The 27,123-nt window shown below is 39.1% G+C and overlaps 1 protein-coding gene across 1 annotated transcript in view; it reads left to right on the plus strand.

Moving 5' to 3' along the window:
* Window positions 1-27,123, plus strand: part of col11a1b (collagen, type XI, alpha 1b) — a 178,180-nt gene that overhangs the window by 14,804 nt on the left and 136,253 nt on the right. The window contains exons 3-4 of the mRNA XM_036555885.1: window positions 3,685-3,898; window positions 8,010-8,172. Of these exons, the coding sequence (XP_036411778.1) occupies window positions 3,685-3,898; window positions 8,010-8,172 (377 nt within the window). The remainder of the gene's footprint in view (window positions 1-3,684; window positions 3,899-8,009; window positions 8,173-27,123) is intronic.

The following is a 27,123-nucleotide window of genomic DNA, read 5'->3' on the forward strand; positions in this document are numbered from 1 at the left end:
CTATCTTCCTACTATCTGAGGACTTGGTAGTTTTAAAGCAAAGTATTTGTAATGATCCATAATGTAAATGCATTACAGATCATTACAAATACTTTGCTTTAATTATCTAAAATATCTTTTATTAATAAATCAAATGGAAGTGATGTGGCAACTAGAAGGCTCTCATTCAGAGACGCTGCTGCCACTCATCTGCGATAAAATGCGCTGTTGCCCTGAAATAAGATCCAGTGGCAGTGGGTGTCCGCGCAGCACGTAGTGATCTTATAACTTCGGTTTTGGTCTCGTTGTGGGGGGGGGGGGCAGACAGCAGGTCACACAGCACCGAGGTCTGGCCTCACCAGTAGCTTTTCTCTTTCGAATTTTCCCGTTCCACCTTAAATGGTGCAGCAGTTACATTCGGACGCTGAGACATTTTACAAGAAACTCTTCCAGTTTTGAAGAAAAGTTTTCTGGCGGAGATGGGAGGAAAGCGGCTAAAGCTAAATCTTAAAGCAGAGCGGAGTAAATCTGCGCTCTCGCTTATATTTTTAGCCCATACTAGGACATTAACACGTACTGGACATTAAATGTTGTGGCTCCAAAGGTGGTTTGACTTTGTTGAAAGGACAAAATGTCTCTTCTTATCATTTGTGTTGTGACTCCTGACCTAACCTGGCTTTAATGCAGAGGGAGCCGGTCGGATTTCTCGCTCATCCAGTAGTGTTTTTGTTATGTGCCGCCACAGACTGTCCGGGCGCTGCACTTACCCACTTCCAGTTCCGCCTTTTGCGTTCCGTCAACATTACGTTATAAATTAAATATTTAGAAAATCGATTTTTGACACTTGTGAATTGATTCAGAATCGTTCACGTCCGCATCGCGATGCATCGAAGAATCGAGTTTTTCCCGCACCCCTAATCTCTACAATAATAAAAGAGCTTATTTGGTAACACATTGCTTTCATACACTCTTAAAAAAGGTTCTTTAGTAGAGACAGTGGTTTAATATAGATACCATGTACGTGATTGAAGGGTTCTTGGCATGGTGAAATGGTTCTTCATATTTATGGAGAATGTGTTGATTATGATTCTATATAGAACCTTTTTGAAAAGGGTTCTATAAAGCACCAAAAAATGTTGTCAACGTTGTACTAATAGCAGAATCCTTTTTTGGGGCCACATAGAACCATATACAACACTTTCATCACCATTTCATCAGGCAAAGAACCATTTTAGCATGCAAAGAGATTTATATAGAACTCACAACGATTACCTTTACTAAAGAACCCTTAAAGAACCATTTTTGTGTGTTTGGTGCTATATAGAACCATTTTCAAAGTTCTTCAGATTAATGGAGAATGTGTTGTATATGGATCTATATACCACCAGAAAAGGGTTCTTCTGTTGTCACAATGTTAAGCTTGTAATAAGAAAAGAACGCTTTTAGGTGCTATATAGAACCCTTTTCAAAAATGTTTAATCATGCAAAGGGTTCTTTGAGTGTTCATGGTTCTATATAGGGCCATTTTCTATGCTAAAGAACTCTTTTGAACCATCTTTTTCAGTAGAATTTTATATTTGCTATAGTAACAAAATCTCATATCTCTGAAATACGAGATTTTGTTACTATAGCAAATATAAAATTCTACGGAATAGTTCAAACTGTGCTGAAATTGAAATTGAAACTTTATTTGAAAAGCAGAAAACACATTTTAAAATATATTCTTGCAATTAGATTTAATACAGCATTTAATACAAACACAATGCATTGTAGCTTATGCATATTTCAGAAACAGTAACTTTAAAGGTGAAGCAAAAAAATGTTCTAAAATTAAAATAGATGTTAATTAATTTTGCACCATTTCTGCTGAAATTTTCACACAATGTAAAGAACAGCTGGAGTTTTCAAAATAGTGATTTATGAGGTTTGACATGACAATAAATCAAACAGTACACAGAAGAATCCATCTCAGCTCTCAGAGTTCATTACGAACTCTGCTACATCACCTGTATCTGTTATAACGGCCTCAGAGGGCCATTAAAGCTGCTTGTTGCTCTCCTGCTAATGACAGGATGTGCTCATTTACTAAAGTCTCGTTAACAGAGGGTTTCCAGTCTGAGTGATTTGGGACTCTTCCAAACTGGCCAGACTGCAAAGGAAAAAAAGGGACACAAAAAAGCCGCAGTTTGAATTAACAATTACATTTCTGTGATTTTTGGCTGAAATCAATTTTCAAAAATTCAGCAAATAAATGTATTTTTATTAGAATTCGGAGAAGAGAAATGTCTCCCTGGAGGTGAGTGGAGAACCTCCATCACAGGCCTTTCAGTTTGTTTTCTCTCTGCTGTCGCTGACATCATTCGTTGTTAAACCCACTGTTCCTCTTACAGCTTATAAACTTAATGTGGCAACAGAAAAGACAATTAAACTACTATTCCAGTTTAATTCGTCCCCTGTGAAGAGCTCGAGTTCAAAGGGGCTTTTATGTTGTATTATAATACTTACTGTGTTCAAAGTGTGGCTAGACTTTTGATGTAACATTTCATATTTAACATTACACATTTAATTTATTACATAGTACTTTAAATGTAATTACACAATTACATACAAAATTGCATAGCTAATTAATGAATTACATTAATTAATTAATATGATTAATATGATTTCTATTCTGTGTGAACATGTTTGAGTCTGCACTTCTTTCCATTTATTTACAAAAATTACATTTCAAAAAATGTAAAATATAAAAACATGGCAAAAACATAAAGATCAATCTGAACTGTAGTTTAAATGAATGTTCTTCATATTGATGGAGAACGTGTTGTATATGGTTCTAGATGGCGCCAAAACCGATTCTGCTACTTGTATAAGCTTAACATCATAATAGTACAAGAACACTTTTTGGTGCAATATAGACCCATTTCAAAAAGGTTCTATATAGAACCATATGCAACACATTCTCTGTCAATCTGAAGAACCATTTCACCATGCAAAGAACCATTTAAGCATTCAACTGGTTCTATATAGAACCCATGGTTCTTAATAGAACCATTCCCTTTACTAATGAACCCTTGCAGGACCATCTTTTTAAGAGTGTAATAGAAGAACCCTTTTCGGTGCTATATAAAACCATTTTCAGGGTTCTTCAGTTTGATTGAGAGAATGTGTTGAATATGGTTCTATATGGCACCAAATAGGGTTCTGCTGTTGGTATAATCTTGAAATTCGAATAGTAGAAGAACACTTCTTGGCGCTATATAGAACCCTATACAACACATTTCCCATCAATCTGAAGAACTTTTTCACCATGCAAATAACTATTTCAGCATGTAAATGGTTCTACACAGAACCATTCCCTTCAGGAGTGAGCCCTTGAAGAACCACCTTTTGAAAAGTGTAATAGAAGAACACTTTTGGTGTTTTTTCAAAACGGCTTCATCAAAAATCAGTCTGGACATGACAAAAATCAGATTTAAGCTGGCAGTCTTATCCAGGCCAAAGTGGCTCAGATCTGATTTGAAAAGGTCAGATTTGTGTGTCCACACTGCTCTGAAAACACCAGATCTGAGTCACATTAAGGCCAAAAACCAGATTCAGCCCTGTAATGTGAACATAGCCTTAATTTCTTCTTACTAATTGCATATAAACCACAAATGGCGCCCAGGTCACATGTGGCTCTTAACGTTTTATCTGTTGAATCTTCAGGTGGAGTCTTCCCTGAGGACTTCTCCATCCTCATGACCATCAAGCCTAAGGCTGGAGTCCAGTCCTTCCTGCTGTCCGTGTATAATGAGCAGGGAATCCAGCAGCTCGGCGTGGAAGTCGGCCGCACTCCGGTATTCCTGTATGAAGACCAGCATGGAAAACCAGCCCCGGAGGACTACCCCTTATTCCGTACCATCAATCTAGCTGACGGAAAGTAAGTAAACATTCAGGCATGACATTTGCACTGAAATGGGATAGTATTGAATTTCCTGTCATGAAGTCAGAGACCAAAATTATGGGATATTATACAACACTTTGGTTGAAAAGAGCCCATTTTCACCATGTTTTAGTGTTCTGCTGAGTCAGTATTAACATATCCCTGCAGTTTGGCAGTTTATCGCCTCTCCCACTCGCCCCAAACCCCGCCTCCGGCCTGCCAAAAAAATAAATTTAAAAAATAAATAAATTGTTTTTTTGAGGGAACATTTACACTGTTTGTATCTTGATGAACGGAAAATGTACCTGAACAGAACCTTTATTTCTAACAGTGTACAGGCTGGATTCTGACTAACGTAGATAGATAGATAGATAGATGGATGGATGGATGGATGGATAGATAGATAGATAGACAGACAGACAGATAGAGAGACACACAGATAGATAGATAGCAGAACTTTATTGATCATGTAGGTAAACTGCAGTGTTACAGTACCAAGATATAATTGCACATAAACTTAATAAATAAATTAGGCAGAAATAAAAAAGGATAAAAGTTAAAGTGTGAGAGAGTAGAAATTGGAGTATATCTATTTGCATATTTACACAATTTGCATATTTATGTAATAATAATCAAACACACACAAAAGAAACCCCTGTATATTTAATGGACCTTTGCATACGAAGCTGAAGTGACCAGCAACTGAAAAGTTGCTTCTCTAAAAGCCCTTAAACAGGAGGGAAGACAGTCACTGATAACTAAACTAAATGATTATTGTGTTTATATTTCATATCACACACCATATGCACTCCTGTAACTTTCACCAGCAAAAAAAATAAATACCAAAGAAAAAAAAAAAGATTATGGTAGTGATGGTAATGAGCTCAACCCCGCGGGAGGCATCACATGACCGCGGTTACTGTCACAGCCCTATTTTGAGGTTTTATACTGTGTGTGTCATTAAAACTGGTACACATCCCACCCACTTTCACACCTAATGAGATTAAAGCTCGATTCAATATTTTTGGCCATTAAAACGTCCAGCCTATGTGGGACCACCGCATGGCTCTCTGAGTCAGGATGTTTGAGATGGACTCTGCACCTCTCTCGGTGTTTTGTAGTGAGTCCAATTCTGCTTTTTGCTATGGATTTTGGGAAGGTCTGAGAGCCGCTGTTGGAGCCGGGCGTGTGGTTTTTGGCCTCTACCTTTATGATCATTTCCACCCTGCGATTCCCAACGCTGAGCTGTTTCATAACCTGCGCTTAGGAGAAATCTGAAGTGCTTCTGTGGTTGCAGAGTGGAAAATGTTTAAGAAGGACAGTGTCTGACCATCGATACCTTACGATGTTCTAAAGCATCACTGTCATATTAGTGACGTTCTCCAACCGACCACAAGTTCTGTGCTACATTCACTCTTAAAAATAACAGTGCAATAAAATCTATTCTTCAGTCAAGCTTGACATCATAACAATGGAAGAACCCTTTTTGGTGCTATATAAAATAATTTTTGAAGAAGGTTCTGTTTAGAACCATATACAACACATTCTTCATCAATCAGAAGTACACTTTCACCATGCAGAGCCATCTAAGAGTGCAAATGGTTCTATATAGAGCCTTTGTCTTTACTAAAGAACCCTTGAAGAATGATCTGCTTTAAAAGTGTAATAGAAGAACCCTTTCTGGTGCTGGTTCTTCGGAAATGGTTCTTCAGATTGATGGAGAATGTGTTGTATATGATTCCATATAGAACCTTATTGAACTCATTCTTCCTCAGTCCGATCAACCATTTCACCATGGAGAGAACCATTTAAATATGTAAATGATTATTTGAGTGTTGATGGTTCTATATAGAACTTTTATCCTTACTAAAGAATGCTTGAAGAACCATCTGTTGTAAGAGTGTAAGAGAAGAACTTTTTTTGGTGCTATATTTACATATATATATACAACACATTCTTCGTTAATCCAAAGAACCATTTCACCATGCAAAGAACCGTTTAAGCATGCAAATGGTTCTTTGAGTGTTCATGGTTCTATATAGAAACACTGTATTTACTAAAGAACCCTTGAAGGACCATCTTTTTGCGGTGGAGGTTTTTCAGATTGATGAAGAATGTGTAAATGTGTAAATAGAGCTTTTTGGAAAATGGTTCTATATAGCACCAAAAAGCGTTCTTCTACTGTTAGAAGCTTGACATGATAACAATAGAAGAACCCTTTTTTGGTGCTATATAGAACCATATACAACAAATTCTCCATCAATCTGAAGAACAATTTCACCATGCAAAGGACAATTTAAGCACAAAATGATTCTGTACAGATCCTGAGGTTCTAAATAGAGCCATTCCCTTTACTGAAGAACCCTTTTTAAGAGTGTAGGATAAAGTAAATACAGCTAGATTCTCTCATCAGGTCTGCATTTCAGAGCTACATTCATCAACAATCACCGATACAATCACACAAGAGTAATTAATGAATCAGCCAAACTGAAGCTCCTTGATCTCTATAAAAAACACAGTTACATTTTAACAAGATCTCTCTTTGTATTAGAATCAGTCTGTCTGATCAAAGCAGCTCAATCAGTTTGCATCAGAATGTGAATCAAAGAGTTTTTGGCTGATAAATCATTTTCTCTGAAGTATTTGCACAACATATTTCAGTTTGAGAAAACAATCATGACGCAGCTTCGTCAGAGAAGCGAAGCTGAATGGCCGCTTTGTGAAACGACTCTAATTGATTCAGTATGAGAGGCAGAATTCAGCTCAGACAGTGACAGAAAGCATGTGTGTCGAAATGAGAGCGTTTCTGTAAGTTCTTCTTTGGAGGTTTTGGTTAAGAACGTCCTCCACCGCACAGTCCCAGCCTCAACAACAACGCTCACTTACTCAGCATGTGAAGGAAACATCTGTTTAATAGAGCTGCAGAGTGACAACGAAATCATATCGGTCCTGGCCAAAGCCTGGTGGGGCACAATAAACTGTAGTGCAGCAGTGACCCGTCAATGAAACTACACACGAACCTGATCCAAACACAAACGCACTCCATCAATGGAATCACACATTCACAAATTAACGTAATGGTGCAGGAGTTGGCGGAAGTGGAGAAAATGAGTGATATGATAACGACATTACAGATCTCACAAAACCTGGTTACACAGCATCGCATTACAAATCCAAAGTTCATCTATCAGTATATGATCACTGTGGCCTGCAGCTACATATCCAAAGCAACATATCAGAGCAGGGAAACGCTTTCTGGGCACTTGGAATAACACGCTGTAGCACGGCTTGTGCTACCCTGGAGACAGGGTAAACGGGATTCGCTGGGACTGGAGGCTTGAGGGGGGGGTGAGAGGGGGGCTCCTGCCCCCACGCACACTGAGGGTTGACCCTTACCACCTGCAGCTCTTCAAGCTGCTTCCATCGCTTTTCAGCATCATGGAAACAGCCAGGCGCAGGTGGACAAGGCTCTTGATAGCTTCCTCTTCTGCCATGGAGACTCCCTCAGTGTGTTGGAGTCCTCCTCCCGGGTTTCGGCACCAGCGTAGCACGGCTTGTGCTACCCTGGGCTCAGGAAGGACGCTGGGATCAGGGTTGCAGCAGCCATTTTAATTCAAAGAGGGTTCTTCAAAAGGGTTCTTCTATTGTAACCATGTCATGCTTGTTACAATGGGGGACCCTTTTTTGGTGCTACATAGAACCCTTTTCACAAAGGTTCCATATAGAACCATCTACAGCGCAATCTGCAGCAATCTCAAGAACCCTTTCACAGTACAAAGAACCCTTTCATCTTGATATGGGTTCACTGAGTGTTCATGGTTCTATATACACCCATTTTGTTTAGTAGAGAACCTTTGAAGAGCCATCCTTTTAAGAGTGTAGACATTGCTTATTAGCCTATAATATGGTAGGTTTTTTGAAAAAACAACAAAGAAAACATCATCTTTAAAGGCTGTGTGTGAGTGTGTGTGTGTGTAGTGTGTGTGTGTGTGTGTGTGTGTAGGTGTGTGTGTGTGTGTGTGTGTGTGTGTGTGTAGGTGTGTGTGTGTGTGTGTGTGTGAACTGTGTGAACTGTGTGAACACATCTAACATGTTCCTCGCCCTTCAGGTGGCATCGCGTGGCGATCAGCGTGGAGAAGAAGTCCGTCACCATGATCGTCGACTGTAAGAAGAAGGTCACCAGGCCACTGAACAGAAGTGACAAGGCAATCATTAACACCGACGGCATCACAGTCTTCGGCACCAGGATCCTGGATGAGGAAGTCTTTGAGGTAAGAACCTTTTCTGTGTCTGTTAGTCTGTCCTGTTCTGCTCCGTTTGCTATGGGCCAGTTTCCCCACAGCCGTCTCCATGCTGGTAGGTGAGCTGTAGCTCTGTGCTCTGATGGAGCTCGTCTCATCACCGTTACTGCAGATACAGCCCTGCAGGAGGATAAACACCAACAACACAGACCAGAATGACCACAAACACATGAACAGATATGTGGACATGAATGAGAAACGTTAGTTATATCAACTAGACTTAAGAAAATTTCACTTACCAAAATATCATTTTTGCAGTGAGAAGATTAGCCTGATTGGTGGATCTGTATAACTTGCACATCTCCAGAGTTCAGAACATTCCAGTGTGAGATAATTTACAAAAACTAATAAAAGTGGCCACCAAAGTTGCCAAAGCTCTTAAATAATAAATCCATACACAGTTATAAAGCGCTTTTTATTTGGCTTCTTCTCATTTGAATTTTCCATTCCACATTAAATGGAGCTGCAGTTACACTGAAGTGCCTCAAGCGTAGAACGTATTTCTAAAAAGATGCTGGTAAATATGAAGCTACATAAGCTTACCTCAATAAATGCATTCATATATCCTCAATAAATGCTCCTTAATCAGGAAATACCTTAAACTTTGGCTTGTAAATGTTTAATGAGCATCTAATGAGCAGCTCAGCAGAGCTGTAATCAGACACTGGAGCTGCTGGACTGTTGATCGCGTCTCACTGGCTGATCTAACGCCGCGTCCCAAACCACGCACTTCTGTCCTTCACCTACTGCACTAAAGAGTGCACTGCTGATGCTGCAGTTACTGCTTTTTGCCTTTAGCTCAGAGAACCAGCTGAAGGAGTCTCTAAAACTCACTCAGTCATTTCAAACTTTTACTCTCTGACCACCATCAGGCAGCCTGGAACTGTTTTAGCTGAGTTTATTTTTTCCTTTTCCTTTTTATTTACTTTTGTTATTTTTTATTTTATTTCATCTTGCTATTTAATTGCAGCTGTTTTATTTGAGGTTAATTCTTTTAGTGTTCTGTTTTAATAAACAATTTTATCTTTTAAAAGATTTTTAGTTTTCTTATGGCTTATTATCTTAGTTGGTTCTTTTACTTACTTTTAATGTGTTTTCATTATTTTTTTATTTCTATTTTATATCTGTTTTTGAGCTGTTATTTTCAATTCTATAAAATTGTCTTGTCTGGCTGATTTAGATTTGTTTTAGTTGATAAACTTCATCATAACTTTTTTTTCAATCCCTGTTTAACTCGCTTGGCTATGAGCATTGCTCGAAAGAAAGTTTGATTGATTGACTGATTGATTGATATGCGGTTTGGGACGGGGCGCTAGTAACCAGCAAGAAATCTCAGCCGTTTAGATTTCAGCTTTCATTTATTATCACTACAGCAACAAATCAAATAAAATCAAGTCAGTACACTCAACTACATCAGTTAATAAACTCTAAAAGTGAGATTTAAAAAGTGTTCCCAAAAAATAGTTTTACTGCTATAGATATGTTATAACTTTGTTTTCTCATTACAAACAGCCACATCGCTGCTATATGAACCTGAAGTTGCCTACCAAAATGGTGGCAGTGTGATTTGTGGTGTCATCGGAAGGCCATTAATAAGCACCATGCAAGTCATCAATACTTGACTCTATCCATGTACTCACATACAGTACTGTGCAAATGTTTTAGGCACCTGAAAAATTATAACTAACTGTGCTAACTGTTTATTAAACACTAATTAAGTATTGATATTAATATTTTAATTATATTATAAATCAATAGTAATTAATATGCAATTTCTTTTTTTCCTTTATTTTTCTCATTTTCCAATTACTATTAAATAACTTTCAGAGGGGAAATACAAACGAATACAAACGTAACTAAAGAACAAAGGATGTCTAGCAGTCTAGTACCCATTTACTAACAGCACCATTTTACAAACATCAGCAGTTACAGACTAATACATCATATTTCACACTTACAGATCCACTTAATTGATTGTTCTAGTTGCCCTAATGGGGTATTTTTAGATCCATTTCTCCCAGAATTTTGTAAAGTATTCCATCCTCAGTTGTGACATAAATGTAATTCTTTCCAGTGAATAAATTTGAGGACAATTTCAATCCATCGTTTTTTTGTCGGGGGATCCTGCTGCATAAATTTCCCACTGAAATGATATGTTCTAAGCTGTACTGACTCCACACACCCCGTCTCGTCTCCAGGCTTTTATTTTACTGTTCTGTTTAAAACATTCGGTTATGAAAAGGTACAAATACGAACTTTTCACCTGGAGAAACTTATTTAAGGTTCACAACTGGACGAAAAGTGTACCTGCACAGAACCTTTTCTCACAGTGTATATACTTCAATATCAATCTCCTGTTATCCTTCAGCTTGTAGACATTAATAAATGTCCAAATCAGATCATCGTTGGGTAAATCAATCCTTTTCAGTCCTAAAATAATTTCTAATTTGTAAATATCTATAGAAATTTTACTTATCTAATACTTATCTTTACTTATCTAATACTAATATGAAATTTCTGACAGTGTATAAAATCCTGTTATTGATAAAATTTGACAAAAATATTTTGCGATGCTAAAAACTGTAGTAGCCGTCTTGATATAGATAAGGGTATGTTGTACAGTGTGCTTGCTTGTTAGCTATGTTAGCCTAATGGCTCCAGGAGCAAACACACCACGTACATCTTAAATGAAAAATAAGAAACAGAAAAATGTGTGAATTTGATTTTGTGAGTTCAAACTGAGCCTTCAACATGGTGGAGGTAGTATGAAGGGAGACTGATTGAGGGAGGGGGCAGAACTCTCAGAACTTGGGCTGGAGTTCTGGGCAGCTTCTGCCTGTAGCTAGAAGGCCAGACCCCCTCATAGCTGGAGTAGGACTGATGCAGGACTGAGGAACAGGGGGGAAAGGGGGATTGGACACTTCGTCACGGGAACCAAAAGTGAGGATGTGAATTTTTAGAGGGTTAGATTGAAAGAAGAAGTAGTTTCAGCCATGCTCCTCCCCCCAAACTTCAGTTATAACATAACTACGTTTTTAGGCTATTGCTTTTAACCCAGTCTGGGACTAAACTCGATGTGATTCACCAGTAAAAACGCTTGTTTAGTCTGGAGTTTGGCGCGTTTGGGAAACTGACCCTGTAAACCTGCATCTCTGTGGATGAGCAGTTTGTGAGGCTGGTTTATGACTCAAACCTTGCACATCATTCCTGATCCATGTGAAAACAAGCTGAGAATGAGGCTGCGGTCACTGCTGGTCACTTATGTGTGTGTCTTTATGTGAACTACTGAATGCTCAGTGTAGTTTCAGTATGAGAAACAAAACAATGCCTTTGATGTGTACACGGAGATAAAGACTTTGGCAGTTGCGCCATGTGCTGCATTCTTTGACGGATATTTAGCTCTTGTGAAATTGGAGCAGCGGTGCCACCAGTCTGCGAGCCAGAGGGTACAGAGGTCATTGGGAACTGATGTGATTTATGGCCAAGTCAGATGGTGATCGTTACGACTTGATGGCTTTCAGTTCAACGCTAAATGATCGGGCATGGTAACGGGGTTTAATTGGCCATAAATCAATAACGGAGTTCTTAATCACTAAAGCTCATATAAAACATCATATCTTGATTTAATGCCTGAGATTTGGTCACATCCAAACACTGAGACTGACGCTGCACAATTTTCTTAAAAAACAGTCAATTTTACGGAATAATCATAACGATAAGCAGCGGTGCCAGTGTAAGAATATGGCAGCGATGAATCAAATTGCAGTGAAGCTTTATATTTGATTGCACTAACCAAACTTTCGGATGCATAAACTGGAATTTATGGTCGGAATACCGAAAGGAATTTCCACCTGCTGTTGTCCTGTCTCAAACAAACCCATAAAAGGGAAATCGATGGATGCTATAAACCTCTGAAAACAGGCCCCACTGTCTATTACAGGCCCAGAAACAAAAGAGTTTTCTATAAAAACACAAAGCGATGCCATTATTGTCTTCTTTAAGGAAGTGGCGCATGGATGCGTATCAGTCTGACTGTGCTAGGCGAAGAATTAACCTGCATGCTAGCCTGTAAGACAATATCTCGCTAGCGTCTCTTTGAAGTGAGCTGGAGGAATGTTGTTTAATAAGAACAGGCTGCTAAATGTTTGCCTCCAGGTCAAAGATGTCTTGGAACACAGAAGCCTCTAGAAAATATGATCCCACTTCCTCTCTGAGACCCTGTTAGCCAGACACCGCAGCTAACAATGGATTAAATCTGCAATCTCTGACACTTAGCATCATCTCAGTTAGCGCAACAAACCCTCAGAAGCTTTATATCTGTGCTAAATATTACATAGAGCTGGGCAACATGACAGGATTTATTGTTACGGTGATAAATTACATTCTAGTTTGTCCCAATTTGCTTTTCTAAACATATTATGGACATTGTTAGTACTTTAAAACACTTCCTAAGTGCTTTTTTGATTTAAAAAAGGCCTAATTAGTCCCGTTTAAGTGAATTTAGTGCAGCACAGTGTGTAAAATGTTACATACAAATAATTTGATTAATAGATTTTATCTTTTTATCTTTTAAATGTGGCACTACTTTGTCTTTTCTAACTGATCAGATGCCAAATATATATATATATATATATATATATATATATATATATATATTGTGACATGCATTGTAAACTTTCTGAAGTATCGTGATATGACATTTTGCCATATCGCCCACCTCTAATTTTACTACTGAAATATATCTCAATCAATAAGTGCAATATTTCTCATTAGGAGATTGTTGGAATATTAATGGATATTTAAGCCTTTTCTTACACATTTTTATTCGTTTAATTTCCAAGTAAACATATTTCTAAACGGAATAATGAGAAATATGAGTCATACTGACTGATTTCACTTGCTAAATTTGCAGTGCGAACCTGAGTAAGATGGAGGAATGATTTTATTAATAATGTTCTAAGTCAAGAAATATGTTTTGCATGTCTGCATGCTTTGGCTTTCCTACACTCAATTATTTCCCTCCTTGAGGTTGAATTTGAACATAAATTATCATCATTAGTCAAGAAAGATGTGCTTTGTGCTCTGATGGTGTTTGTAATTTGGTAATGACAGAAAATGAGTTTAACATGCAGTAATTGTTGCCTGTGTGCAGCCAAAGTCACGCTGTGCTTCCAGAGCAGATGATGTGCTGGCAAATGTGGATGTTGAATAATGTACGACAGGAATCTGTGAAGGGGTGTGTGTGTGTGTGTGTGTGTGTGTGTGTGTGTGTGTGTGTGTGTGTGTGTGTCTGTATAAAAGAGTATAATGAGTAACACATAATCCTAGATATTTAGCTGAGCCTCAAACAATGACTGCACGTAATAACGTACAGACTTAGAAAAGATGGTTCTTCAAGAGTTCTTTAGTGAAGAAAATGGTTCTATAAAGAACCATGAACACTCAAAGGACCCTTTGCATGATTTAATTGGTCTTTTACATTGTGTGTACATTTCATGATGAATGGACAAAAAGAAACAACCCAAAATTATTTAGTAAAAAGTCTGGTTCCATTGACTTACATTAAAAGATACATAGAACCATTTTCAAAAAGAATCTACATAGAACCATTTACAATATAATAATTCTCCATCAATCTGAAGAAACGTATCACCATGCAAAGAAATATTTAAACATGCAAAGGAGTCTTTGTGGATCTATATAGAGCCATTTTCTTTACTAAAGAACCCTTGAAGAACCATCATTTTTAAGTGTGTATATTGTAATAACCCACATCTTTCAGTCAGAACATTTTGTTTTTCATTTTAACCAAATTGCAAATGAAATCAGAAATGAGTGAGAATATGTGAAACATACACTCTGAACTGGAAATAAACTGATGAAACTGCTGTAGATGAAATCAGATTTTACCCTGTAAAAATGGTTTGTTAGTTCACCTAAAAAATACCTTTATTAGGGCTGCACAGTATGGCAATATATATTGTTATGATGATAAATTATATCACAGTTCAATACAATATTCTTGTCTGATCATGCTTCGTGCTTATCGTCAGTGCTTGTAGACGCTGACCAACTGATTCATTATAAAGAGAGTAAAATTAGTCAGTTTAACTGGATTTAGTGTCAAATATTGAATAAATATCACTGTGTTCACAGTTTTTGATAGTATTTTAAAATAAAAGCACACTCTAAAAATAAATGTGTTAAAAAAACAAAACATTCTGTCTCTGCACTCTTAAAAAAGAAGGTTCTTCAAGGGTTCTTTAGTAAACAAACTAGTTATATACAGAACCATGAACACTTAAAGAAGCTTTTTATGTTTTCATGGTTATTTGCATTGTGAAAGGGTTCTTAGGCTTGATGGCAAACGAGCTGTATAAGTTTCTATATATATTCTATGTATTATTGTTATAAGCCAAAGAGCCCTTTTTGGTACTATATAGATCCCTCTTAGCTAAGTACTGTAGACACATCAGTGTGTTCAGTTGGAGTTACTTTTAACACAAAGTGTGTTGAAATGTTTCTGTACATTACAGAAAACATAGCTTGTGTTACTTTTAACACAGAAAAAATATGATACAAAAGTATTGAAATGGTGACACAAGTCAGTGTTTTGTTATTTGACGCATCACTTTAACAGTGTACTACTGGTTCTTTTTTCTCTGTTCTGACTGGTTCTTTTTTCTCTGATCTGACTTGGGCCCAGAGAAGGTGGCAGTGTTTCTGGATCCTGTTTATATACAGTTTCTTCTTTGCATTTAAGAGTTTTAACTTGTATTTGTGGATGCAGTGATGAACTGTTTTCACAGACAGTGGTTTTCAGAAGTGTTTCTGAGCCCATGCAGTGATTTCCACTACAGAATCATGTCTGTTTTTAATGCAGTGCTGTCTGAGGGCCCAAAGATCACGGCCAGCAAATACTGTTTTTTGGTCTTGTCCCTCACATACAGAGATTTCTCCAGATTCTCTGAATCTTTTAATGATATTTTGTACCGTAGATGATGAAAAGCAGAAGTTCTTCATCTTTAAAAGTCTCCTCATCTTTACAGCCTTTTGTTGCCCCCGTCCCATCTTTATTGGAATGTGTTGTTGGCATCAAGTTCAAAATGGGCATATATTTTTCAAAAAACAATAAAATTTCAGTTTCAACATTTGATTTGTTGTCTTTGTACTATTGTCAATTAAATATAGGGTTTAAATGATTTGTACATAATTGAATTTTGTTTTTATTTACATTTTTCACAGCATTCCAACTTTTTTGGAAATGAGGTTGTACTTTATTGTGATATATTGTGTATTGTGTGAAGTATCGCGATATTATGTTTTTGCCAAATTGCCCACCTCTAACTAAAACCACATCAAACCTGAGAACAGTGTGTCGTTTCTCCCCCACAGGACAGATGTGCTGATTATACAGTAGAGTTTACAGACAGTACACAGCTGGCTCAGCTGGGAGTGTTTGTGGTATAAGCACATATATAAGTATATCACAGTCATTTGTCATTTTGTCATATGTAACTTTCTCTGTGACATTGAACGCCTCAAAAAATGCCCTTCGGCTGTTTAAAAGTGCTGAAATTGCAGGTTTCATGTTTTGTGTGTTTTTTCTGGAAGTTTCCATTTCACTTCCAGAGGTCCTTAAAGTTTTTCTGTGAGCAGTGTGTTAAAAAGGTTCTTCAAGGGTTCTTTAGCAAAGACTATGGTAGTAAATAGAACCATGAACACTCAAAGAACCCTTTGTGTGCATAAATGGTTTTTGCATTGTGAAAAGTTTCTTCACCATTTCACCATGCAAAGAAACCTTTAGTCATGCAAAGGGTTCTTTGAGTGTTCATGGTTCTATGTAGAACTATTTTCTTTACTAAAGAAACCTTATTAAAGAACCATCATTGTGAAGAGTGTACAAAATAGCAGAACCTTTTTGGTGCTAGATAGAAACCTTTTCAAAAGGCCTCTATGAATATACACTCTTGAAAAAATGGTTCTTCAAGGGTTCTTTAGTAAAGAAAATGTATATATATAGAACCATGAACACTTTTCATAATGAGGAGTTCTTTGCATTGTGAAATGGTTCTTAACATTGATGGAGAATGTGTTGCATATGGTTCTATATGGCGCCAAAAAAGGAAAAAGGGGTTCTGCTATTGTTGTGATGTCAAGCTTGTAACAAGATAAGAACCTTTTTGGTGCTATATAGAACCATATACCACACATTGTCCATCAATCTGAAGAACTATTTCACCATGCAAAGAAAAATTAAAGCATGAAAATGGTTCTTTGAGTGTTTGTAATTCTACAAAGAAAAACTTTCTTTACTAAAGAACCCTTGAAGAACCGTCTTTTATAGGAGTGAAGGTGACAGTCTTGACTCCGTGAGATGTTCATTAGTCCGTGTGAAGGGCTGTTTGTTTTGAGTGGTGTTCTCGGCGCTGGCCGAGGGAGCGTGCGGTCAGAGCCAGCACCTCTCCGTGCTCCTGTGGGGTTTGGCCCAGACTTTAGGGATTTCTGGCAGCGGGCTAGTGCGTCATGCTGCCTGCTAATTAGCGCTCCTGAGAGGACATGTGTTAGACATCGCGCAGACAGAGCGATCGCACTGAATTACGATGAACAAGCGCAGAGCACATGGGGCTTGGATTGAAGTTTGATGTGTTGGTCTGCTGTGGGATTCCCTGGAAACAAGTGTTTAGAGATCATCAGTGGCCGTAAATCAGTTGTCACGTCACACAAGCAGATGATGGGAGATGTTCCACTGGTGGCCTCCGGCTATGGACCCACAGCACCATGAGCGCTGCATTTCTGTCATTAAGCTACCAACAGAGTGAGAGTTTTGGGGTTTTCATTGAGTTAAAAATCAACCAAAATCTCCATAAGAGCTTATCAACATCACAGCTTAACCCTGTTTATTTAAAGAAATGCATATTTAATTAACAGTTTTTGACACCAATAACAAAACCATGGTGTAATTTTATATGAATTATTTCTGACTCGTATGCTCTTAAAAGGGTTCTTTAGCAAACACATTAGTTCTATAGAGAACCATGAACACTCAAAGAACCATTTGCATGCTTAAAGTATTCTGTGCATGGTCAAATGGTTCTTCAGACTGATGGAGAATTGACAGAGAATTTTGGTGCCATATACTTATGATGTCAAGCTTGAACAATAGCGAAATGCTTTTTGGTGCTATATAGAATCAATCTGAAGAACCTTTTCACCATGTAAGTATTGCAATATAACCGCCAAACTCTGGCAGTGGGGATTTATCTCCAACACTGATCACACACACCTGATCAGGTGATGAAGGCTTTCAGGGGCCTCTGAATATTAGTGAACTCTCCAGGCTGGTAGATCATCAGAACCAGGGCTGGGCACCACTGACATGTTACACCACATATTTAAACTCATGGATGTTTATCAATGTGGTTTACACTTTATTAATTTATTTATCCATCAATATCAATGATAATAAAGAATACTTTATTAATGAGTTGGTTTGATATATTTGACATACATCAGTACCTCAATGAAGCCTGAGCAGTCTTACTGTAACAGCAGTATTGTTAGAAATCCCTAGGTCAAGGTATGGGAACTACATTACCCATAGCCCTTTGGGACAGGAAGCAGGTGTAGACTATAGCTTATAGGAGAACAGGAAGCCATTTTCTTTCTTCCCTGCCGCGTGTCTGAAGGCTGCTTCTGCAGTATGAGGTGTCAGAGTCCCACTAACGGCTGAGTTATGTAAGTTCCTCTGATTTCTGTGGTCCTGTTTGTTCTTGATGTTATGCTAGACGTTGTTTGTTGGATTGAAGGATGGATACGTTAATGTTAATGTTGGCTTTAGTGATATAAACCAGCCAATCCTCACCCACCTTTCATCATCCATCCATCCATTTATACATCCATCCATCCATTCCTCATTCCTCCATCATCTATGCTCTATCCGTTCCTCATCTATCCATCCATCCAGGCCCAATCCATGCACCATCATCCATCCATGCACTATGCATTCCTCTTCTATCTATCCATCCATCCATCCATCCATCCGTGCACTTTCCATTCCTCATCCATCATCCATCAGTCCATTGATCCGTGACTGTCCATTCCTCATCCATCCATCCATTTTGCATCCATCCATCCATCCATCTGTTCATTTTACGTCCATTCATACATCAATCCATTCATTCATGCACTATCCACTTCTCATCCACGTATCCATCTATCCATTCCTCATCCATCATCCATCCATCGATCCATGCACTGACCATTCCTCAACCATCATCCATCCATCCATGCACTGTCCATGCCTCATCCATCCATGCACTATCCATTCCTCTTCCATCCATCCATCCATCCATCCATGCACCAATCATTTCTTTTGCATCCATCCATTCCTCATTCATTCATCCATCCATCGCACCATCCACTCCTCATCTATCCATTCCCCATTCCTCCATCCATCCACCCATGCTTATTCTATCCATCCAGTTGCCTATGTGTTATCAACCATCTGCATCCTCTTCAAGCCAGTAAAGACCTGTGTGGAAAATTGCACCCTCTCATTGTGTTTTAATGAGACACACTGTGGTGCTCTTCACTCCTTCAACCAAAGAGCCCTTTTCCCTAACACTGATGTCCTGTGTGGAGGGTGATGATGCTATCCAGTATGCTGTCCAGCCACCTCTTACAGAAGTTCTGGTCTCACTAAGGAAAAACAGACCCCAAAAAACCCGCTTTGGCATCCTATTAATCTACCATTGGGCTGGGAAAAAGTGCAGAACTCATGAGGCAGATAGCCGAGGTAGAGGTAGTTTTTTTCACAATCAAATATTTTCACAATTGATTGTCTATTTTTTTACAATTCAATCATATAATTGAATTTACATTGTTCATTGACAGCAATATTTAGCAGTAGAGTTGTCTAGGTGAAGATTAACCAATACAGTAACAGACAGCAGACAGCCAACAGCAGACTGGCTAATGTAGCTGGCCCAAGCCTAGCTTATACTTTAAGTGAAAAAACACATTTAGAAGCAAAGCAGAGTCTTTGTGGTGGAAACAATGAAGTGGTTTGAGTTTGTATGGTGCGCTGTGCACCTAAACAGAACTCCTAATGATGGCGTCGTTTGTTCAGAGTCCCCCTGACTGTGATGAAGTCACCTCTGCGTGGAGTGGACCTCTAGTGATGCCGAGAGTCAGCAAGACCAAGTTCCTTTTCATTATCCTTAATATGGCTTGTTTTTTTTGTAGCAAAATACACTGTTGTTGGGGGTGGGGGGTTGGAGTGCGCATTACGTTGCAGTGCATGCTGGGGATTGTAGTGCAGCGTATTGTGAAACGGACTAATTTTAATAGAAGATTAAAATAATTTTGCGGGCTGGACAGGATTGTGCCCCACAGGATTGGGCCTTGTGTTTTGCGTATGGGCTCTAGATAGTCCAAGTACCTTAAAGCCCCTGCTATAAAATATTCCTGGCCGCTCTACCTTTGGCTATCAGCCACCATCTCCACAGTCGTCTGAGAAGCTCGATCATTTAAAACATTGTTAGATCAGGCAGGAAACAACATGAAGCGTGAAAGCATCTTTTTTGTTTTGTTTTGTTTTGTTTTTTTTTGAGGATATTTTGAATGAGCTGCTGGAAAAAGCTGGTGATGATAGCAAAACAACCCTCCTCAGTCTATCCCATCTGTTTGCTTTTAGTTCTGTCCTCTCACTTCAAACCAACAGCTCATAACTAATAAGGCTAATATCACTCTCCATAAAGTAATTCCAAAACTGCATGAGAACGGCTCGTTTCTTGCTGTGATAATCTCCTAATTTCCTCTTTAGATAATTGTGTCAAGGCTGCCATGTGTGTTTCTTTGTTTACAAAAATGCGATTGCTCTCCGTTTTGTACCCCATGGTGGCGCATCTGTGTTCCTACCCTGTGCAGATTGCATAAGCAGGTGTTGAGGTTGGAGCTGGGCTGCGGCTGAAGGGAAAATATGATCAGAGTGTGCTTTTGTCTTGGCCGGAGCTCCGCAGCTGTTTTAGAGATACGGTGTCCGGCCAGGCCGTTTAATGAAAGCCACAAGAGATGAAACGTCGAGTCGTCCCTTCTGTTCTTTCAATTTCCTCCTTCTTCTCTCAGTCGAAACCGTGCTTAAGCACTGTTTGGTGTGCTGCGTGGTGTGTTCTGCAAAAAGAAGCGGATACAGTAGAAGGACATATCTTGTTTTGCCAGTTTTACATGTCTGAAACACACAGTTCTGCAGTGGAAAAGTGATGCTGTCATCCATCTCAGGTTTTTCCAGGCTTCTGGAATGTCCTTTCACTCCTGCTGTCCTGGAATCAAACTCTCGAGAGTTTAACTATGTTCCACTCTGAAAACGTGATGCGGTTTACTTGATTCAAATGCGCACGTTTCCACATTAATAAAATATTATGCATCAACACAACTTTGTCTTATTTTTGATAATAATTGTTGACATAATTTATTATTTTTATTAATGTGGAAATGTGGGTTGGGCAATATCGCAAAAATACATTATGATACACAATATGTCACAGCATTTACTTTCTCTGACAAGTTGAAACAGATGGTTAAAAGAACCGGTGGCCATCATCTTCTTTAACAGCTTAATCCAGATAGAGTCGCGCTAGCAGTAGGGAAAGCAGAGAATTCCAGATGACCCTGTCCCCCGCAACTTCCTCCAGCTCATTCCGAGGGTCCCCAAGCCGCTCCCAGGAGAGATAATCCCTCCAGCGGGTCTTAGGTTGACCTCAGGGTCTCGTCCCAGTAGACCGTGCTTGGTAAACCCCAACGGGAGGCGTCAAGGGGGCATCCTGATCAGACACCCAGACCACCTCAACTGGCTCTTGTCAATGCGAAGGAGAAGTGGCTTTACTCCGAGCTCGTCCCGGATGACTGAGCTCCTCACCCTGTCAGTAGATTGTAGCCCACCACCCTGTGAAGAGGCTCTTTTCTGCCGATTGTATCTGTGATCTTGTTCTTTCGGTTATTACCCAAAGCTCATGACCGTAGGTGAGGGTGGGGATGTAGACTGGCCGGTAAACAGACCGACCTTATGGCTCAGCTCCCTCTTCACTAGTACAGTCCGGTACAGTCACCGCATTGCTGCTGCCTCCTGTCCCAGCCTGCGGCCGACCTCACCATCCCTCTTCCCATCACTCGGCAACAAGACCCTGAGATACTTCAACTCCTCCACCTGGGGCAGGTCCTCTCCCCTCACCTGGAGGGGGTGTACCATCTATTTTCTTTCATGGTTGGTTTTCCCTAATTGAACACGTATAAAGCTATTCTTATTTTGTACTCCAGAAGTGGTGAAAGACTGTTTGGGTACTAAATCTTTACCCTGCTTGTAGTATTAAATGTTTTTAGCAGGCTTATCCACTATGCTATCCAACTTATGCTGTCGGTTGTGTGACTGTAACAGTCTTCAGGAAACTCAACCACATATACATTAATGCACATCATGAGGAGGATTATTATAGTTTTGATTTTTTTAATTTAGTTTCATTGTTTAGTATTATGATGGATGCTGTGATAGTACATCTTAAAGATGGTTCTTAAAGGGTTTTGAGTAAAGAAAATGGTTCTGTACATAACCATGAACACTCAAAGAACCCTTTGCATGATTAAAGGGTTCTTTGCATTATGAAAGGGTTCTTCAGATTGTTGGAGAATGTGCTGCAGATGGTTATATATAGAACCTTTTTAAAGATGGTTCTATATAGCACCTAAAAGGGTGCTTCTATTGGTACAAGTTTGATAATGTAACAGTAGCAGAACCCTTTTTGGTGACTGTACGGTACTGAAGGTGCTGCTAGAAGAGAAGAAAAGCCAGCTCTACTGATGAACTCCCTCATTTGATCACAGAACGATGATCATGCTATTTCAATCAGCAGTGAATTGAAGCTGGTTTTGTTTGGACGCAGACCGAGACCCGCGGGTTTTGCCGGTTCAGCTGTTTGTTACAGACCTGAATACAGGTGAAATGTACACACGTCAAAATGGAGCAAACTAAAGAAAAGGTGTGATGGTCTTCACCAAATGAGTTTAATTACCAATTAAATCCACCCTGAGGAGCTTTCAACTTAGGCTCAAACCGATGACGTGTAATTAGCCTGTCAAACGGTGTTTATATTTTTGTTTTGTACGTCTGTATTAATATTCATATTGGTTATAATTTGAAAATGCTTGATTCTTAGATTTTAGTTCGTTTTTCACTTTTATAGCTTAAAGTTGACGTTACTGGCCCAGTACAAACTACTGCCCACCCTGAGTACAGGCCCACAGCCCACAAGAGGGTGCTTCATGGCCCACTGGTGTTCTGCGGCCCACAGGTTGAGAAACCCTGTACTATTGGGCTCAGATCTCAGTTTGAGCATTTGTCAAAGAAGTTGCTAAATCAGCATTTTATCACCTTAAAAACAAGATTAGAGATTTTCTAACTAAAATAAAACCTCTTGAGGTTTGTCTAATCTGTTCCTTTCATTGCTATTCCTGAATAAAATGACATTTTTGTCTATTCAACTGCAGATCAAGGTCACTGCAATGTTCACTGTGAGCCCTGTGTAGATATGGGGTGCTCAACTCAGGTCTTGGAGGGCCGGTGTCCAGCACGGATTGGTAGTTGCTGTACTCAAACACACCATCTAAACCTGGCAATTAATGGATGAGTGTAATCAGGCGTGTTTGAGCAGCTAAATCACAAACTGTGCTGGGCGTCGACCCTCCAGGACTGGAGCTGTGCACCCCTAATGCAGTGCTTTATTCAGTGCAGCACTGTAGAACTTAGCAGTTCATTCTTTTTCTTTTTGGTTGAAGCCACTTTTGCCCTCCAAACTGTGGTCCTCCTGGGAAGTTGGAGCTTCATGACAGACTGTTCATCAAATACGCTGACATTTTTCATATTATAGACCTCTTTTTTTCTCTCTCTATCTATCTATCTATCTATCTATCTCTCTCTCTCTCTCTCTCTCTATGTATGTGTATATATATATATATATATATATATATATAATCTTGATCTTTCTTCCCCTGTTCTCCAGCGTGGCCTCAAATCTTGTCCAGCTAAACTGCTGCAGAACATATTGTCCAGATTTATGGCTCCCTGTAGGCTGATAAGGTAGCGAGCACTGCAGACGTGCAGGACGGCTGCTGTTTGGAGGAAATCTGCTCAAGTCTGTAGGACACTGAGGGGGAGGGGCTATAATAACAGACCAGTGTAGACCTGAACTCCAGTATAAGTATAGTTACTGCACTGCTAAGATGGTTCTCCAAGGGTTTTTTAGTAAAGACAGTGATTCTGCATAGCATAGAGAAATTAACACTTAAAGAACTATTTCCTTGCTTAAATGGTTCTTTGCATGGTGAAATGGTTCTTCAGATTGATGGCGAATGTGTTGTAAATGGTTCTATATAGCACCAAAAAGGGTTCTGCTATTGTTACAAGCTTGACACTGTAACAGATACAAAACTCTTTCTGGTACTACGTAGAACCATTTTCAAAAAGGTTCTGTATAGAACCATAGGCAACACATTCTCCATCAATCTAAAGAACTGTTCCACCATGCAAAAACTCTTTAATAATGCAAATAGTTCTTTGGGTGTTTGTGGTTCTAGAACTGCTGTCTTTAGTAAAGAACCATCTTTTTTAAGAGTGTGCGGTGAAAAAATGACTCCACTGCACTTTTACAGGGAACTCACTATACACTTATAAAAGATGGTTCTCCAAGGGTTCTTTAGTAAAGACAGTGGTTCTAGGTAGAACCGTGAACACTCAACATCTGCATGCTCTAATGGTTCTTCGCATGGTGAAATAGTTCTTCAGATTGATGTGTAATGTGTTGCACATGGTTCTATATAGCACCTACAAAGCTTGACATCATACATAATAGCAGAACGCATTTTGGTGCTATATAGAACCGTTTTCAAAAAGGTTCTATAGAGAACCATATACAGCACATTATTTCAGTCTGCATCATGCAAAGAACGCTTTGCGCATGCAAATGGTTCTTTGAGTGTTTGTGGCTCTATATAGAACCACTGACTTTACTAAAGAACCCTTGGAGAACCATTTTTTTTTAAAAAACGTTCAGTGAAAAAATGGCTAAAAGTAGCCTTAACAAAAAAACAGCACAAACAATATCAGGTCCACAAAAATAAACAATAGTTACTGTGCTGGATGCAGATCTGTAGGGAACTCGGCACCCATTGTTCCACTGTACACTCTTATAAAAGATGGGTCTTCAAGGGTTCTTTAGTAAGCACAGTGGTTCTATATAGAATCATATACACTTACATAAACACTCGTATGATTTTTTTGCATGGTGAAATGCAAAGATTGGTGGAAAATGTTTTGTGTTTGGTTCTATGTAGAACCTTTTATAAAATTGTGTATGATGTCAAGCTTGTAACAATAGAAGAACCCTTTTGGGTGCTGTTTAGAACACATTCTTCATCAACCTGAAGAACAATTTCACCATGCAAAGAAGCGTTTAAGCATCTAAATGGTTCTTTCAGTGTTCATGGCTCCATACAGAAACAATCTTTACTAAAGAACCCTTGAAGAACCGTCCTTTTAAGGATGTGGGCATGCACTATGGTATCGAAACCTAATGGCATTAAACAATTACATATCAGCAGTAATATTGTTTTTTTTTTTTTTAAAAAAGCATTCAACACATTTGTCAACAGGTTCACAAATATCATCTAAAGAATTTTGGATAGATAAGTTTGTGGGTTTTTTATATATTTATTTTTAAAGAGTGTAGAGCTACAGTCGAACTCCATAAATCCACATCCTAACTGAAGTTTGTCCGGCTCTGTTCATCTCTTTTTGGATCATTTTGGTCCAAAATAAGACGCTGAAGCTTCAAAGCGAGACGGTTGAGTAAGAGCAAAGCTGAACAGAAGCAGAACCAGCACAACAGCATGAAATTAAACCCAGTTAAACCAGTAAAACCCAGTCACTCCCCCTTCTCTCTCTATTATAGCAAAGCTCTAACCATTCTATGAAGTTTGGCTTTTACAAGCTTTTGCCAGAAGTGAAAAAAGCAGTATTAATATTCCTCCTTTGCAGGCACGGCGCTGCCCTCAGCACTCAGCTGAAGTTTATCCCAGCTGTCACCAAAGGGCTGTTTTTGATGAGAGCTGAAATAACGTCTGGAGCGCATTAAACACGACCAGCTCCTCTCACTCACAAAGAAAACACTCAGCGGAGTTTGCTCTCGGTGAGAGTTACTGCCGGCTTTTCTCTCTCTCCTCCATTTCTTAAGACGCACAGGTAGAAATCTGCTTTCAGACTCTGTTTTCTCAGTACTGTGAGTTCTAGATTTGGGTTATGGTGTCAGGAGGCGTGTCCTGTTGACTCGTCACCAAGTTAAGATGAAATTAGAATGGTATGTTGTATTGCTCTTAGAATTCAGGCAATCTGCTGAAACATTAGCCAATAATAATAATAACAACAATAATAGCACCTATGAATTAAGTCTACTTAAATGCTTAAGAGAAAGAAAAATAGTACTGAAAACTAATCTGAGGCCACAATAAAGGATCTGGCTACACTATTAAAAAAAGATGCTTTTTCAAGGGTTCTTTGTAAAGACAGTAAAGACTTAAAGAACCTTTGCATGCTTAAATGGTTCTTAGCGTGGTGAAATGCTTCCTCAGATTGATGGAGAATGTGTTCTATATAGCACTAAAAAGGGTTCTACTATTTTGTAAATTGTCAAGCTTGTAACATTTTTTTTTTTTTTGGTGTTTGTTGCTAAACAGAACACATTCTCCATCAATCTGAGGAACAATTTCACCATGCACTGAACCATTTAAGCATGCAAGGGGTCTTTGAGTGTCCACGGAGGCAAGCAAGCAACGTTATATAGTGCTTTTTCAACAGGTGTTGTCACAAAGCAGCTTTACAGAAAGAAAATCCTGGTCTGAGCCCCCATGAGCGTCGCCAGTGGCGACAGTGGCAAGGAAAAACTCCCTAAGAGCAAAGAGGAAGAAACCTTGAGAGGAACCAAGACTCAGAAGGGGAACCCATCCTCCTCTGGTCGACACTGGATAGCAAACATTCTTAGTAGAGGTATTATAGTACAAAGTGGAGCAGTGGTTAATTTGAGCAGTTTATGATTATGCAGCGGCAGCAACATCCGAGGGTGAGTTTTGCACAGCGTTGTACAGCATGAAGCTCAATGGTGGTCAAGCCGGTCCAGAAGGCTGGCGAGCAGTGGCACCCGCTCAAGGCAGAAGAGGCAACAGGATCAGACGCACAGGATGGGCAGCTGTTCAACTCGGCAAAGAAAGGAAAACAGCGTCAGTTCTGTAAAGAGTGACTGATCACAGATTACAGTATTAAGGGAGCAGCAGAGGCTCAAAGAACTATTTGCATGCTTAAATGTGTCTCTGCATGATGGAATCCTTCTTCAGATTGAAGGAGAATGTGCTGTATACGGTTCTATACAGCACCAAAAAAGGTTTCGTCGCTCGTTACGAGCTTGACATCGAAACAATAACAGAACTGTATAAAACCATTTTCAAAAAACATCTGTATAAAACCATAAACACCACATTCTCCATCAGTCTGAAGAACCATTTCACCATGCAGAGAACCATTTAAGCATGCACATGTGTTTGTGGTGCTATGTAGAACCATAGTCTTCACTAAAGAACCACTGAAGAACCCTTTTTAAGAGAGTAAGGTATGTGTTTCTTGTAAAAAACTTTCTTTAATATCGAACTTTTACATGATGTGTAGTTTCTCTAAAGTAGGTTCTTTAGAGAAGCAGAAGTGTTGTAACGTGGCAGAACCCCGTTCTAAAGAGTGTCTGTCAAATTTATTAAAGACTGGATGAAAAAGCATCAGAAGCCAAAGGACAAAGTTGTGTGATGGTGATTATTTGAAGATAAGGGTAA

This window comes from Colossoma macropomum, unplaced genomic scaffold (genome assembly GCF_904425465.1).
Source record: "Colossoma macropomum unplaced genomic scaffold, Colossoma_macropomum, whole genome shotgun sequence".
NCBI classification, from domain to species: Eukaryota; Metazoa; Chordata; class Actinopteri; order Characiformes; family Serrasalmidae; genus Colossoma; species Colossoma macropomum.